The sequence below is a fragment of the Colossoma macropomum genome, unplaced genomic scaffold, assembly GCF_904425465.1.
Source record: "Colossoma macropomum unplaced genomic scaffold, Colossoma_macropomum, whole genome shotgun sequence".
In the NCBI taxonomy this organism is placed as follows: Eukaryota; Metazoa; Chordata; class Actinopteri; order Characiformes; family Serrasalmidae; genus Colossoma; species Colossoma macropomum.
In genome coordinates, this window is record NW_023494785.1 from 14,396,752 (window position 1) to 14,414,024 (window position 17,273).

A 17,273-nucleotide genomic window follows, 5' to 3' on the forward strand; every position below is an offset into this window, starting at 1 on the left:
AAACTCTCTGTTCTACACTTTTCTAATAAATTTCAGGAGACATAAGAGCATATAATTATTCAGTGCTTTACTCGATAGGTGTTTACTGCTCACTGTTGTCCACCACTGGTGTGACCTGGTCATCAGAATAAGAACTAGAGCTCAGGTACTCAAATGCTCTCTGGCTCTGAGTGACAAACTGCATGATGGGAGAAAAGAGCATCTCTCTAGTGGAGGAACGTCGTCGGATCATGTTGGAGGGGGAAAGCGCTGGGGAATCCAGCTCTGGAGATCCTGCTGACAGACTGCCCTTGCGTCCATCAGGTGCCTTGGCCGGGGACTCAACTTCGGCTTCAGTTGGCTCTGGGTCTAGCAGCTGATCTTGGGCCTCAGTTGGTTCTGAATCTGGAACTTCATATGCGGAGGAGTGACGTCGAATCATGTTGGTGAAGGAAATAGCTGGGGCATTCAGCTCCAGAGATCCTGCTGGCTGGCCATCCTTCTTCAGACTGCCCTCGTGTCCATCAGGTGCCTTGGCCTCAACTTGGGCTTCAGTTGGCTCAGGGTCTGGAACTTCATATGCGGAGGAGCGACGCCGAATCATGTTGGTGAAGAAAATAGCTGGGGCATTCAGCTCCAGAGATCCTGCTGGCTGGCCATCCTTCTTCAGACTGCCCTTGCGTCCATCAGGTGCCTCGGCCTCAACTTGGGCTTCAGTTGGCTCAGGGTCTGGGAACTTATCTTGGGCCTCAGTCGGTTCTGAGTCTGGACCCTCATCTTCGGCCTCTATCGAGTCTTGGTCTAGGATTTGGTCTTGAGCCTCAGCTGGGTCTTGGTCTGGGTCTGAGATGGGGTCTTGCTCTGGCATGTCTGGAGCTGGGACTGGGGCAGGGGCTGGAGTAAGGGATGGTGCTGGAGCTGGGACTGGGGTGGAAGCTGTGGCTGGTGATGGTGCTGGAGCTGGGCTAAGAGAAGGAGCTGGATTTGAGGAAGAGCCACTGGAAAAGCTACGGCGATAACGGGCATAAAGGCTTCTGCGGCGACGTGGACGACCGTCCATGGCCTTTAGAAAAAGACTGTTGCCAGAGCTACGACGGGAGGCACCATCAGATAGCTCGAAGTCTGTCACATTCTGGTCTGAAGCTTGCTGAACCTGAAGAATAGATTTATTCTTAAATTCTAGGTGTTTATTTAAAGGGCAAGGTAACATATGGACAGTAACACTGGTCACATGATTGGTCAGTTTTTCAGTCATGTTTGATACTAGACACTTATTATTTGAGATTTGTCGTGATTGAAGTGTCAAGATTGTAAAAGCGCTAAACATCTAGAATTTAACACTTCTAAAAATATTTTTTAACATTATTAAATAAATGAGGGAATATTTTATTCATGTAAATGTTGTGGTTATAGATATGAGTGAAAATGTGCATTTTTGTATGAAAGAATTACTAGGTAATAAGAAGAGAACAATGAAATTGGTGCTTGCTGGTGGTACAAAACAAACTGTTTTCTGTGACAAAAATATGAGACAGATTTAAAAAAGAAAGCAGTTTTAGGACTTGATTGAGTCTCTGCAGATGACTCGATCTGAAAACAATTTCACTGCGCAAGTATAGCTGCAATTTGAAAAGAAAAAAAGCAATATAAAGAGCTAGAGGTGCATACGAACAATCATCTTTCTGGGAACAGAGAGTGAAGTAAAGACAAGAAGATTATCATTCATCCAGTACAGTATAATGTTGTGCTTAAATTAGAATGCATTAAAAAAAAGTGTCAGAAGGACACAAAATCAACAACAGATTCAAATTGCACTAAAAATGAATGGACCTTTACCTGGTGTTAATTGGTTTTTAATGGAAAATAAAGATATTAGAGCCTTTATTTGACTATAAAATTATAACAGTGCTACTCTTAGCTCTTAGAGTGACTGTACAGCATAAACTTTTTAAAATGGTCTTTTTTACTTTTCATGTTTTGGGAGTTCAGTGATACATTTTCAGCAAAGGATGCCAATTATGCAGTTGTCCTATCTGAAGCTCTGATAACATGCCTTACATAAAAACACACTTACATAGAAACACACTGGCACAGTATCAGATAGGGTTTACACTTCATCCTCATTTAATCGTTTATCCTCATTTAATAGTTCACACTTATAATCCACTTCATCACTGTGTAAAAATGCATTAATAATAATAATGAATGATATCAAAAGTCTAATTGAATTACATTGTGGTGAAATTTAATGATGCAGTGAATCGTTTTAAATAGAATAGTGATCAAATTGTTGCAGGATCGGAAATGAACACCTTTAGGGTGTAGGCTTTAGTCATGCTTGTATGTGTTTTCTCTCACCAGGTCATACAGTGGCGTGGTGTTGATGAGGAGCTGGATGAGAATCTGGCCCAGCTCCAGTAGTTCATCCATGACAGAGTGCACCTGAGCAGGCAGGGTCAGTAGCTGTTGGACGGGCGGCAGCTCTTTCAGCACCTTCACAGCCTCGCTGAACTGACCTACCAACAGTGAGCCCAGGACCTCTACGCGCTGCACCTGAGCTGTGTACAGCGACAGCAGCAGCTGCAGCAGCGACCACACACCCTCCAGTAGCCCAGTCAGCCCCACCTGTCCAATAATGACCACACAAGTGAGCACAAGACACTAAGGCAAGAGACTGGTAACCTAAAAAAGACCAGTACAGCATGAGAAAGAGAATGCCCAAATGCTAGTGTGACAAGTTAAATGTTTTTTGTAATTGTTTCTGTGCTTAAAACCCAATTTTTAAATCTGTTTCTGGTCATCCACCAACTGTATGTCTGCATGCGGATGAGCACTGTTTCAAAAACGTGAGTGAGGTTAGTGTATGCTTCAAAGGGTTTGCAGGGGAACACACTAAATGTTCTGTCCAAGTAAATCATGAAGCAAGAGATCCTGTAATTGCTGTGGCTTCCACTGTTAGTGTTCATCAGTCATAACAGCACACACAAAAGAGACAGTGCTGTTTTCACCGGCATGCTGTCCCAAATATGTCCATCTTTCTCTCACTCTCTCTGTCTTTGTCTCTGTCTCTCTTTCTCTCTCTTTCTGTCTGTCTGTCTCTCTCTTTCCATCCCCCTTTTTGTTATTGTTCATTCTTCTTGTCCTCTAGTTGAAAAGGGCACACTGTGCCCTGTGCATTTCTTCCCATGGCCCATACCCAGACCAAAACATTCTCAGGTTTCTCTTTCAGAATGAGGCCTGGCAGAGCCCAAATCTCACTCAGACTCATTATTATAAATGTACAGTACAGTAATCAGTACTGGCAGTTACTGTAGCTCACCATTAAAACCACTGTCAGGGATTTTGGAGCAACAAAGTGACAGCCCTGGAAAAAGTTGAAAGGAGTTTTGGGCTTGTACAGCTACAATCAATCGTATGGCTCTGAGCTTGGATCTCGCAATGCAAGAGCCAACAGAGAGAATGACATGAAGGTGGGGAGATTACAGACAAATCTGGTTTATGACTGTAAAAATAAGCAATAAGGCGTCTTAAGAGTTTTAACATGTTTTATGCTCACTGTGTATACAGATTATAGTGCAAAGTAAAATTATTGATTTGTATTGACGTTATCAGTCCAGATTCCATGTTAGTGTATCCCTAAAAATCATTTCAGTGTTCATATAATTTGTAATGAGCATTTTTCAAAAGTTCAAACATTTCCTTATAGCTTCCGTCTCTAGCAAAAGATCGTTTGCCAAAAACTCAAGCTGTCAACATAGTCCAAAATTCCAAAGCCAGCCAAGCCATCACGTGGCCTTGGAGGGAGCCCAGTCGGGCCCGGAGCCAGGCAACGTGAGTGTGAGAGGAGACAACTGCACAGAGGAACTGGAGGCCAGTTTGGCAAACTTGGGTACTCACTGCTGATGCTGAACCACCCTTCCCAGCTCAGCCCCATTAGTTTTGGGGAGAGGAAAGTGGGTCGGCCAAATGTGGGGGGAGATCCTGCTGGGTTGTTCTCTCTCCCAGGGCCAATGGACCCTTGATGGGGGGTACAGTCTGGACAAGGACACTGACAAAGCAAAACAGGGACCAGCCATATCACTAGTTGTGTGAGTCTGGAGGCAATGCAAACACATTCTCACAAACTAATAAGTCGACCGATGCATGCTAACCCATGGGCACTTGCTATGTACCTGGAGAGGCCCACACAGTGAGGGAAACACACACTCACGTTCCTGCCCTTAATTCCAGTCTCTCTGGGGTGTCTGCTGGTTTTACTAATGAGCGCTGTGTGCAGTGGAAGAGAACAGAAGTAGCAGCAGTGCTCCCAGGCTCACAGCCCCAATTACTGACTGCCCCACTGCTGGGAAAACTCCAACCTGCCTCTGCAGGACACAATATGGACACATAAGGCTCCACGCCTTTCGACCCCTATCCAAATCACTAACCTGCCCATGCACACCATGCTGAGATCTGCCACGTTTCAACAGGCCACCTCAGAGCTTTTTTTTTCGCCTTAGGGAACGTAGGGAGCTCATAAAACTGCAATGCACAATTGTGTTTCATGTTTCACTAATTGCAAATGGCAGCTGACAAAAAAAATAAACATTAAGGTCAAAAGCAAAGTCAGTTATTCCGAGGGACACAGGCTTTATCACAGCTCCTACTCAGAATGGGCATCTAAATATTGATTGTGTAAGCCTCTACAGTTAAGTAAACAGCTGTTGTACAACCCAGTCCTCACGTAGCACTGCTAATCTGATAAATCAGCATGTTTCCACCTACTGCTCTCCTGAATCTGGTAATCAAAGGCAGCAGGCCCCATGGAAAGAGTAATCAAGTGTTCTCTTGTGCACCTGGTAGCTACAGCTTGTATTCTGCAACAAATATTATGCTTTGCCCAACACTTTTAACATTTAATTTATTACCTCTGAAAATGACAACATTATCTTATCTGACAAGTTTGCTTCACAGGCCACAGAATAAGAATTAGTTTAGACAAAGCCAAAACATTAGTAATGTTTTCAGTGGCAATTTGTTCAGGGACCTTTCACCAACTTATAGCTAGTCATGTTCCTTGTACTGTACATGCTGTCTAGGGTGGTGGCTTTCTCCTGGAGAAAACTGAAAATTTTCCCCCTCAGAAAATGACTCCTCCGTGTGCTATCTCAACATCTCGGTACTCTGCAGATCTGTGTCTTGGCAATGTGGGTGGCGCAGAAAGCTCAGAGCTGCACGTAGCTGCATGTCCCATGGGGTGTCCCCGTTTATTCAACGCTGTCCTTAGCCTAAACAATCTCTCATGCTGCCCAAACACATGGCATAGTCTGGCACAGAGGGTGGATATGTCTAGGGAGAATCAAAAAGCCACAACTTTTTGTTTCTTTCTGTTCACTAAATAGAGCAGAGGGGGGGGGGGCATTTTCTGGGGCAAAGTGCATCTCAACCCCTGACGACAGTGATATGCAAAAAAACAAACCAAAATAATTTACAATAAAGCCATTAACTATCCTGTACTGAGATTGAAAACACATGATAAGTTTCAAATAGGTACTTTAGAGATACTGTTGAAAGTGTTGTCTTTGTCTCTCGGCAGTGCTAGAACATGGACACTTCTTTAGGCTCGTCTTAGAAAGTTATTGCACCTATTACACATGGCATTTTTAAAAAATACAGTACTAAAAGCCTCAAACGCTAGTTAACCTTCCAGTCCGGTGGAAAGTATCTAGCTAACACATTTCAAATATAATATTTAAGTAAATTGTGTTCACCTCAATAAAAGTAAAAAAATGCTTTTTACACAGGTAGTGACAATTTCATATTTCATGATAGTTCAGATTCTTCCTTTAATATTACTATACTTGGTAATTTAATGTTACAGCAGACTTCTGATTTCTGATAAACCTGAACTATCTTAAAAGGCAGGCTTTATTTAAATTTCAATCCAGTTTTATGATTGAAAGTCACATATTTATTCATTCAGCACATCCTTTTTTTTATTATTTATGAACACAGCTGGCAAATTGCAAAACTGAAGTTGAAATCAAACAAAATCACAGATTTTTACATGGGAAAAAAATGGAGAAACCCACAGGGCTTTATTTTAGGCCAACCTTGCCTGGACCTAAAGTGCATCTGTGCATGTAGGATGTGTCTGTGAGACAGGTGAGTGTGTTTTCATTAACAAACGCCCAGCCACAGACTGTAGCATGGCCTGTGGCGACAGTGTGACATGTAATTGCTGACTTTGTCCGACGTGCGATGTGCATGAACTCATGGTACCTTATCTCCTCGTCACTGAGAGAGTCTCAGGAGGCCTGGACAAGAACGCATAATTACAGCGAATCGTGCACAGACAGCATGAGCCTCTGATGCTGCACTCAAACAGGAAAGCAAAGGAATACCCAGGGCACTTTGAGCAGCTGGAGCATGGTGGAGGGCACGTAGCGCCTTCTATTTTTACCCTCAAAAAAGGGAGATGGCAAAAAGATGTTTTGGGTGTGGGATCTTGGAACTAGTGTGTGTTTATATACACATATATATATGTGTGTGTGTGTGTGTGTGTGTGTGTGTGTATGTGTGTGTGTACATAATGAAACCTCCAGCTACCTTTACAATTTGCTAAAATTTCATGATGAGATCTGTGTGTGTGTGTGTGTGTGTGTGTGTGTGCACCTACACATGTCTATATATTGCACATGTAGGCAGTAATCTGCACCAATTATTTATCCATTTAATGTGTGATGTAATTAGTAAAAAATATGCATCAATTCTAGTTTCTGATAGAGATCAGGCCATTATACCATCAAGTAATGCAAATTTCCATATCAGTGAGTTTATTTTCTTATATGCACTCAACTCTTTCATCTTTAAAAACAGCAGAGCTTTTGAAGTCTGATAAATCATTTGATACACAAATGGTCAAATAAAGTTAATGTGGAACTGTGGAAAATCCAGACAAAATTATTTTCCTAAACGATTAGTGTCTTTTCTCAGAAAGTTGACACAAAAGAGCCTTCTGAAGTGCTCTTGGTCACTTAAAGTGTTGTCTGAAGTACGCTAAAAGGAACTTTCTTCAACAAACCACAAAAGCGTGACCTTGTCCATAATGAGCCATGGCCAAACAGCAACTAGGCTGTAAAACCGGTCTCTGTGGAAAAAGAACCCTAACCTCAATCAGAAGGTTGCCTAATAAATGTGTTCACAGTCTAACAACAAACTAATTGTACATCCCATTTGTTTATTATGCTCATTCATTGAGAGTGAGTTGTTATCATCCAGTGCATACACCAGTGGTGTGAAAAGACCTGTCAGTCAAACCTTTTTCCCAACATTCATGATGGACATCACCAAGCAGATTTGAGACAATCTATATCTACATCTAGATGTTCTACCAGAACCTAAGACATAGTGAATACTTAGCTTACAGGTAGAAGGGAAAATACTGACCCACTGCTAATTATTCAATAACTATTATGAATTGTTTTGGAAATATTATGAAACTACTATGTACATTATTAAGCTATAAGAGTGAGAAACGTCAGTATAGACCACATATAGCCACTCTAGGTCAAAGGGCTCAATGCTCTTGGGCATGGTTCTCAATCCTGGTCCTGGAGGCCCCCTGCTCTGCACGTTATATTGATGTTAACCCTGCTCTCAACACTTCGGATTCAACTAATCAGCTAATCAGCAACCCCTCTCTGAGCTGAAGTGGGTGTGTTAGACCAGGGAAAACAGTAAAATGCGCAGAGCCAGGGCCTTCAAGACCAGGGCTTAGAACCAATTGTCTAGGGCAGGGATTGTGATTAGTCTGTGAGTAGGTGGGTGAGTGGCCTACCACGTCAGCAGCCTCTCCGAGAAACTCCAAGACACTGTCCACTCTCTCCTTCAGCTGCAGAAACCTGTGGTACATCTGAAGATACAGATAAAACAGCAGACTGCGAATACGTGTCCACATACGTGGCTCGCCATCGTCATCATCATCGTCCTCATTCCCATCCTCATCTTCATAGCTCTGCACTCTGATTTCCCAGTCACGCCCTAGAGGACAAACAGTCCGTCAGCTGTGATTGATAGTATACAGTATCCCTGCACATAATAGCCTGCTCGTCATTTATAAAATTTTCAATATTTAGTTTCTTTTATCAAGTTTTACAATGGCTTGTTTACAAGGTTGTGTATCACAATACGTCCAAATGATGAGAAGGTTTGAAGCGAAATTTCATAGATTTTTCTAAATTCCTGAATAAGTTCAGTTTATCTCAGTTGCTTGGTATTTTTGTCCATTCGGAAACCATATTTTCAAAACAGTTAACACATTACACTAAACAGAAGCTTGCTGGCCACCATAACTCTTTTTCTTTGCAAAATGGTCAAACCTCCACAAAACACTAAATACATGACACAAAAGAAAACGTCTCCATCCAACACTACAACTTACAATCAACTTACAGTAGATTCCTTTAATCAGTCAGTAAACACTGATAAACACAAAATACCAATTTCACAGGTTTCAGCCTTCATTAGTGCTGCATATCAGTGCTGTACTATCTGCTATCTGGAAAACAGATTTATAATGTGTCAGAGTGTAAGAGTATCACAATGTGAAATCTGTTCGTCTCCTGGGTTTACCAGGGATACATTTCAATGCAATGTACTGCATAAAAAAAAAAAAATCATCAGAAACAATGTATTTACTCCTTGTACCTTTTTTCTGTACTCTTGAAACAAAAGCGAGAGTGGTGAAGGGCAACACAGTCCAAAATTATGCCAAATCTTACGCCTGAGTATACTTCAGCCCAGGGTTAGACTGCATCAGAGGGGCCCAAAGATGAGCATATATACATATCTTACTGTGCTGAAATTGTCAGTAAAATTCAGACAAAACAGTAATAGATCAGATCATCAACCATGGCTTGTCCATGATAACCACGGAGGGTCCAATCTGTTGACACTGTAGTACTCATTGTACAATTACAAAAATCCCAAAATGTAAGTCTTTTTATGAATCTATTACACATCCCTCCACTGACAAACTCTCCAGCCTCCTGTTTGTCATCATTTGGAACAAAGCTGCTTTCTACTATTCTCACCTATTTTCAATGAGTATTAAGAAAAGCAAACAGCAGATACAAATGTTTCTGAATATGTTTTTTTTTTGTGCAGTAAATTGACTTGAAATGTGTCTGTAACATTAAACTGTCACTATATGTTTTCCTTTTGTTTTACACAGCTATTCAATGAACTAGTGTTTGTGTATAAGATCTGTGTTAATTGTTCTGTAAAAGTATGTAAAAATGACCGAATGCAATGAGAATGTGTTCCACATTTGCAAAAGGACTTTTGTTTTGCGAGCAAAGTGACCGGGAAGATTAAATCAATCCCAGTTTCATTAAATCTGTTTTAGTGATCAAAAAAAGCTGTAAATAAGTGTAAACAAGTCATTCAGAATGATCTGATGTGAATTCCAGAGAAACTTTCTGAGTCTAATTGTTCTCAGTGGTGTTCACAGGAATCCAAAGCGTTTAATGCCTCCAAAAGCTAGCTCACAGAAAGCTAATACATGAAATGGTTATTATACGTTGCCTGATGCCAGAAAACATTGTTTTCCAACAATTCTGAGATAAAAACCAAATATTTGCATTGTAGACATTGCAGCTCTGAATGACATTTACATCTCAGTGATGGAACTATGCATATAATTAGAAAAATCAGTGAAATTCTCCTTTAATGAAAGTCCATTAGTAACTCAGTATGCCTGATTAAAATGTGTAATTTTATCAGAGGCTTCAGTGCTCCCACCAGCACCTCCTCTTATTCACTTCCCACACACATGCACACTCAATCACATACTCTCTCTCTCTTTCACACACATTCACTCACACTGTCAATTTTCATCAGTTCAACTCACACTACCTCTGCTCTGACGCACAACAACAAAGCTCCTTTTGTCAGGAGCCGGAGCTAAATGGTAACACTAAGAGTTAAAACTAAGTGTTAAGTCACAAAGGAGAAACTGATGTCGACTGTGTTTGTGTTGAGCTACATCATGTTGCTATTGTTGTAATAGCTGTTCAAGTGTCAAAGAACCCTACAAAGACTTTCCTGCTTTTCCTATTCCATTTATATTCTATTCTATTTCCATTCAAATTGAATGTTTTGTAACAGAAGCAAAGTTGGTATTACCATCTCATTAAGAGTCTTTTTTCTCTTTTTCCTGGTGATTACACCCCTGTGTACACTGATTAGCTCTCTTGTTAAATACTATCTATCTTGGAATATCAATAGCTGAGAGATGAGTTGAAAAGTTTTGGCCTTTCAATAAAATATCACTGAAAGGTTATTACAGTTTTTCTGTACCTGTAAAACACATTTAACAAAGTGCACTTCTGCAAATGTGTGAAACATTCAAGGGTTTTGTATATTTGTGCAAAGAACAAAAGAAAAACATTTACTCACAGCTTACAGAAAATACTGTCAGAGTTATAAGTACTATCAGCACCTGTGTAAACTACATAATGCACAAATGCTAACTCAGCAGTCATCATCAGCTGTTAATGTAAGCATCTAGAATTTTTAGACAAGTGTGATCAGATGAGAAATAGGTAGTAGATAAGACTGTCATTATACAAAACTGATTTCCCTCTCTCTATCTCTCTTTATGATGGCTTGCTGGTTTATTTCTGTCTTTCTTTCTTTTTTGCCTTAGTTAAGCCTTTACATGTGAGGTTATGTGCGTTTCTGCAATCTATTGTGATGAATTTCCTCTACTGGTTTTAATCATGTTTCCTTTTTATGTTCCTGTAATTTTGAAAATCACTTTTTTTCTTAAATTCTTTCTATTCAAATTCCGATTTCTGCTCTTCTAATTTTACTTTTTGCTGTATATCACATTATAGAACTTATTTCTTGGTATTTTTATACGTCTAAATCTTTCTCTTAGTCTAGCTGTGGTAAATCACCCAACGGCATCGTAAGGACAGAGGATCTCTGACTTTAGATAAGAACTCAGAGATGCTTCAAACAGGGCAACGCATTTTGTTTTTAAAAGCTGCACTGCTGCGATCAACGGCATATCACCAACAGAACATTTGCCCCCTCTTGTGGTGAAGGATGCAAGACACTACATTTGAGGTTGGAAAGAGCATGGATAGAGACAAATCTGGATGGAAAGATTCATATCACACATATATACAGCTGTGTGTCTGACTTACTCAGTGTGGGTGGCAGCGGTAGGTAGTAGGCCACAGCCTCCTCAGAGCGAGTGAGCAGCTCATCAAGGCCTGAGGTGAGCACTTGGCCTGCTGCTGAAGCTTGAGCTGCCTCCAACACATCCCAGGTGAATTTCAGCACCCTTTGCCACCGGTCTACCATGTCATCCAGTTCCACATTCACACGATACTGCGCATCCTCCAGCCTTAGAAAAAAACTCTCCTTCACGTACTCAAGCACCTGAGTGGGGAAAATGAAGGCTTATATTAGGATTATACCAGCTACAGAACAACTATCAAACAGACAATGAAAATATCCTTCTAGATATTTTATATGATTTTATATAATAATCATCATAAGCAAATTATCAGTACGGCACATCATAAATTCCTGGAACCATAAGTCTCTTTATAACTCTATTAGTACTCTTATTTACTAATATCATGGATTCAGGGCACACACAAGGAACATGGGTGTGCAGAGGCTTCTTCAGTCATCATATTTAGTGAAAATGACCTCCGAAAATAACTTGAGTTATTTTTTTCAGTGAGGCCAAAACTCCTAAAATTAAAGGCGCAAGAGGATGCAAAAGTGATTATTTGCCACAGTGCCACAAAAGAACCACATTTGGTTCCCTTTTACTTTTCTGAGACACACATCTACACAGTGCTGGCCTTGTGAGCCAGACATATGACGATGTTTAGAGAGCCTGGTCGATTTTGACAGTGAGGCATCATTTGACACATGCAACCTACCTAACACAGACTGCGCCACAACAGTGCTACAACAAGAAAAGACCTTTGGGAAACAAAGTAGACAACCAGTTGGCAAGCATGAGATACTTTGTTTACCTGCTACTAAATGGTTTAAACAAAATCTCTTAAACTTTTATAGACAGGATGTTGTGTTTTTTTCAGTCCAGCTACAAATCTTACTCAGAAAGGCTCACTGTGGATCATAATGTGCAGAGCAGGCAACTGTTTGGCTGATCGAGTGTGTACAGCTAGCCCTGAATGCATGATCAAAAGATGTGCAGACGTGTGAGGGTAAAGAGCCTGTTTAAAGTTTAATCCTCTTGGGTTAAATTGACCTGTTTCAAAGTTTTAAAATACAGGAAAATATTTTTTAATAATTTTTGGAGTATGAAACCTTTTCTGCTGGACTTATGGCTCATTTAGCATGATTTGAAATGAAAGGGTCAATCTGACGTGGAACAGAAGAGATGTTTTGTTTGAACTGATCAACAAGCCCCCATGAGAGAAAACATGTCAAAAATGTTGAAAAAGCCTAAACAAGAATAAATGTATCGAATGTCTAGATTTTGCCAATTTTTTAATGTAAAACAAGTGAATTATTGTAAGTAAACCATGATCTGTATGGGTAGAAAAACTTGATTACTTTATATATTGATTAAATTGCTATTAACCAAGCTAAAGATAATGTTTATGGAGAAAAATATATTTTTTAACTACTTTCAGAAGGTTAAACATGCATTGGGTCAGTTTGGCCTAGGAACATTATTATTGCAATCCTTATAGTTGAACAAAGCAGCAGGGTTAAAGAACCTCTTTTCCACCACAACAGAACATACAGATCATAGATTTATGCACACAAACCAAAAAAAAAAACTTTTAAGAATCTTTATTTTTAGAGCATAGGTTTTTCCCTAGGATAGAGATTCTCACCTCATCTGCTGACTGATGAAAGATGGGAAATGTTTTCTCCAGCTGCTCCAAACCAACAACAGCATAACCGTTCACAGTTTCAACTACGGATAAGAAGAAGGGTGAAACATATGAGTTTCATTAGAGCATGTTGACACACTGCAGTCAGGGCAGAAACAGAACAGCAGAAGAAACTTTAAAACAAAAATTGACAACACGGCATTAGCTTCTACGAAAATAAGAAGCTGAAATCAACAGTCAGACAAGTTCAGTGATGTGTTTCTGAGTGAAATTAGGGGAGGGTCTCTGAGCGAGCTGAGCATTTTGTTCAATGATAGGTGGGGTAGTGGAAGGTGGAGGCGAAATGTGAAATTATTGGTGAATATTATTTTGCACTGCCTTCTACTGCACAGAGATATAATCAAACATCAGAAGATGGTTTAGAGATGGGTAAGAGCCATTACATTTTGATGGAAGATTACAGAAAAACAAGAACTTTGTCTTTCAAATATGACAGGGCTTCCCAATCCCAGACCTGGTGACCTCATTGCACACTTGATTCAAATCATTACTAATGAACAAGCTCCTCATGGTCTGGGTCAGTTGCATAGAGCATGGGGTCACCAGGACTGGAATTGGGAACCCCTGAACTACGATATGATGAAATACGCTTAATATGATAAGGAACATGAACTAACAAAGAAAACTGATTTCAGATAGACTTTAAACAAAGTTACTCTGCATAATTGTAAGGCTCACTTTAATGACAGACTTGCCAGCATAATTTGATCATTCTGTGACCATTATGGCATTATATATATTATATATTATTATTATATAAGTGTTACAGGTTCCACATTAACCTGAAAAGACTGAATAGACTGACAATATGTCTGCAAATTGTGATGGAAAGATAAGATGAACTAAAACCACAGTTCATTCAGGTCTCTTTTCAAAACATTCATGAACATAATTCCACCTGACATCAAAAATAATAACAGGGATAAGCTAAAGTGCCCCAAAATGGCTTTGTGTGGAGCTGTTTACGTTATAGTGGCTTCAGTGTGTGCTCACTCTCAGGCTCCAGACGCTGTAGAAGGGGTGCTGCCCACTGACTGGCTGCCATGGAAATGCTGCGGACACTCAGCTCTGTCATACCACCTACTATGCCCAAAAGTGGGTAACGGTGCTTGGCCCCCACGTAGATGCCTGTGACCATCTGCAGACTGGAACTGACCAGTGGTAGCTTCACCACTCGCCTCAGCGCACTTCCCTGGACACAAAGAGATTGCAGGTTGTACATTACACAACATAAATATGCTGCATTTACAGTAGAGGACTTCTGTGGCTGTGCAAAACACTCTTCTCTACACATAGACACGCTCAGTGGTCTTAGACTTCTTTGAGAAGCTTAGAATTCTAAACTTGAGCAGCTATGATTTTTGGATGCTCACCTCGCTGTTCTTTGTTTCTGACATCTCTCAGCCTCTGGGGAGGTAAAAGAGAGGAGACGAGACAAAACAGGAGCTTTGTATTAATTCCAGACATTTCAAGAGTTCATGAACTCACAAGCTAAGAGCCGTTTCCACCCTTCCTCAATTTTTGCATCCTGCGCATGAGGCAGTCAGCTGCCAGTGGGTCACAATACCAGTCTATGTTCTACCCACACACTGTGGAAATCTAGTTAAGTATTTAACACCACAATCTTCACACTTCGTCCAGTCCCCCAGCCGCTGGTAGCTAAGGGCAAGTCTGAGAGGGGAAAAAACATTATATCAGACTGCTCAATGTCTTGTATAATTGTTAGAAGCCCTTTAGTTGACTAGATAATCAAGTAAACCAATACGGTTATTAGAGATTATGTTGTCACTCAAAACGAAAGTCAGCTCTGTCAAATCTAATTAAAACATGCAGAGAGAGAGTTCTGTTTACTCTCTCTGACAGAAGAGATCTCTAGAGGTCAGTGCTATCTGTTTAAAATGTAAATATTACGATTAGATTTTATTGGATTCCACTAACCAAAAAAAGAATCAATTTTTTAGCTCTGGTCAGTTAAACAGTTAAATAATCCATCAGGTTTGTGTTTTACACTGAAGTTTGGATAATATTGCAATTTCAGCAAAACTTCAAAACATTTTGTTGATCTAATGTTAACAATACATAGAGAAGTGATCTCCCTGTCTTTTCAGCAACTGGTGGTGACCAGGCAGTTTTGCGAAACAGTGTTGTGAAAGAGAGGTGGGGAGCTCTGGAAAATCACAGTGGTGATTTTCCAGCTCAAGCACATTAATTAATCAATTAACTACCAGGTTTAGTTACTGTGCTACAGTCTTTAAAAATATGGTTCTTTCACTCCTTTGTAAAATATAAGTGACTATGTAGTTTTAAGATGGGGTTTAATATGTAGGTCTTTAGGTCATTGATTAAAACTGAAATTCACAGCATGGTGGCATAATAGGACGAAAAGAAGGAGAAGCTGATAGTCATAGTACATGATAGTCATGAGCTACATATTTACTGTCCTGGCATAAAAAGAGGGGGGAAAAGGAAAGTTGTTTTTGAATCTTGCTGAATGAGTCAAGCAACGTTCTCTCATTATTGGCACTCAGAATTCACTGTGACATTCTGCAGATATACGATAATCACAGCACTGATATTTTTCAGATTAAGCAAGTAGGTCATGGGTGCAGAGCTCATCACTGATGAAGATCCACACATCTTCTCTGCTATAATCTTAAACAGAGTACATCTGTTTGACACACTAGAACAACCGTTATATAATGTTAAAGCTTTATATAAATAATGTTTAATGTTGAAGTGCTGATTTGAAAAGTTCACCCTTGGTTTTTAATTACTTAAGGATCAACTGAATGTAGAGCAGCTTGGGCATAGATTTTTTTGTAATATGGAATTTACATAGCTCTGTTTTTCAGATGCTCCTCTAGGCTTTGACTGGCTGGGTTGGTATGTTAAATTAGGCCTTAAGCTTTGCAGGACAGCAGATCTCCAAGAACAGAATGCAGATTTCTTGTCACACTTCAGAGTTCATATCACAGCATATGGACAACTGTCATTTAACCAGTGTGGTAAGACAAGGGGATGAGCACTGAACACCACCTCCTGTGCAACTCAAAATCAAACTTACAAAGATTAATTAAGATTCATTTTCAGCTAGTGAAGTGGTTAACAGGTCAGCCCAAATGAGATTATCATTCATTTTGCAGAACTTAATATGCTTAATAAAATATTATAGTAATATTAAAGTATCAAAGAAGTTTCAAAGATGACATTATAACATGCGTTTAAAGAGATATATGGGTCAGTCAGTAATGACATATTTTCGATTTAATTTTTCTCATGAGCCCATCACACATCCACTGAACAGCTACAGTAACATTCATCAAGTTATTTTTAATTGATTAGTTCTTACCTGTTAGTGGACTGGAGCAGTTACTGTCCTTAAAAAATCAAAAACGTATATTTAGACAGTATCTTTGGTGGTTTAGTTTAGGCCTCTGTCTGCAGGATTGCTTCTCCTCTCTCTTTCTTGCTCCAGCCCCTTTAAAGCCTCCTGTTGGGTAGCAGCTGTGAAATCCAGCTCTACTGGATGGGTTTGCCATTTCCACGCTAGAAGTACACATGATGCCCTCATATGCGGGTGCGGCTGATACATGCGTAAATTGTCATTCCAAAATCGTTTTTTAGATCACTGTAAAAAAGCAATTAATGAAGTGCACTGTTGCTTACATATACATCAAGAGAACAGTACATGAACATACAGTGGGATACAAAAGTCTGACAGCACATTGAAAATCTGGAGAAATAGTGAGGATTCTGTGCTGTTCCTAAATCACTATTTAAATTCAAGGAAATTCTGAAATTCATGTTAATGTTTCAAAGATTTTACTTTTGACTAAAATTGTAATGCTGATAATATAATTTGTAATTAAAACTTTTATATTAAATTAGAAAACAATGAAAAAATACAAACATTTTGATGAACAGTCTCAGATTTTTGGGCCCCACTCTAGGTATTTGATGCTGTCAGTATTACACCTTTCTGCAGTATATTAGTATATTGCTGAATGGTGTATTTATTAGTATAGGTGTGTATGTATTAGCATAGGTATGTATATTAGTATGCTGCTGAATGGTGTATGCATTAGTATAGGTGTGTGTATTAGTATACTGTTGCATGGTGTATATATTGGTATTGGTGTGTATATTAGCATTCTGCTGAATGGTGAATATATTAGTGTAAGTGTATATATTAGTATAAGTGTATTTATTAGTAAACGTGTGTGTATTAGTATACTGCTAATTAGTGTGTCTATTAGTATAGGTCTGTATAAGAGTATACAAAATGGTGTGCTGTGGAAATGACAGGAAGAAGAGATCATGAGTGTTCTTTGAAGTACCTCTAGTACATATTACACT

The 17,273-nt window shown here is 39.7% G+C and overlaps 1 protein-coding gene across 1 annotated transcript; it reads right to left on the reverse strand.

Moving 5' to 3' along the window:
- Positions 1–82: 82 nt before the first annotated feature.
- Positions 83–16,415, reverse strand: plin6 (perilipin 6). Its single transcript, XM_036578210.1, has 8 exons — positions 16,267–16,415; positions 14,291–14,324; positions 13,911–14,109; positions 12,858–12,940; positions 11,175–11,412; positions 7,799–8,001; positions 2,338–2,604; positions 83–1,132 (listed from the first exon to the last, which is right to left on the reverse strand). The coding sequence occupies exons 2-8, from the start codon at positions 14,312–14,314 to the stop codon at positions 83–85; spliced, it is 2,064 nt and encodes a 687-aa protein (XP_036434103.1). The 5' UTR covers positions 14,315–14,324; positions 16,267–16,415.
- Between the last annotated feature and the right edge of the window lie 858 nt (positions 16,416–17,273).

Coding starts and splice junctions, on each gene's coding strand:
- plin6 (XM_036578210.1), bottom strand. CDS start 14,314: ATGTCAGAAACAAAGAACAGCGAG. Junction 8,002..11,174: donor ACCGCTGCCACCCACACTGA/GTAAGTCAGACA, acceptor TTTGTCCTCTAG/GGCGTGACTGGGAAATCAGA. Junction 1,133..2,337: donor CCACGCCACTGTATGACCTG/GTGAGAGAAAAC, acceptor TCTATTCTTCAG/GTTCAGCAAGCTTCAGACCA.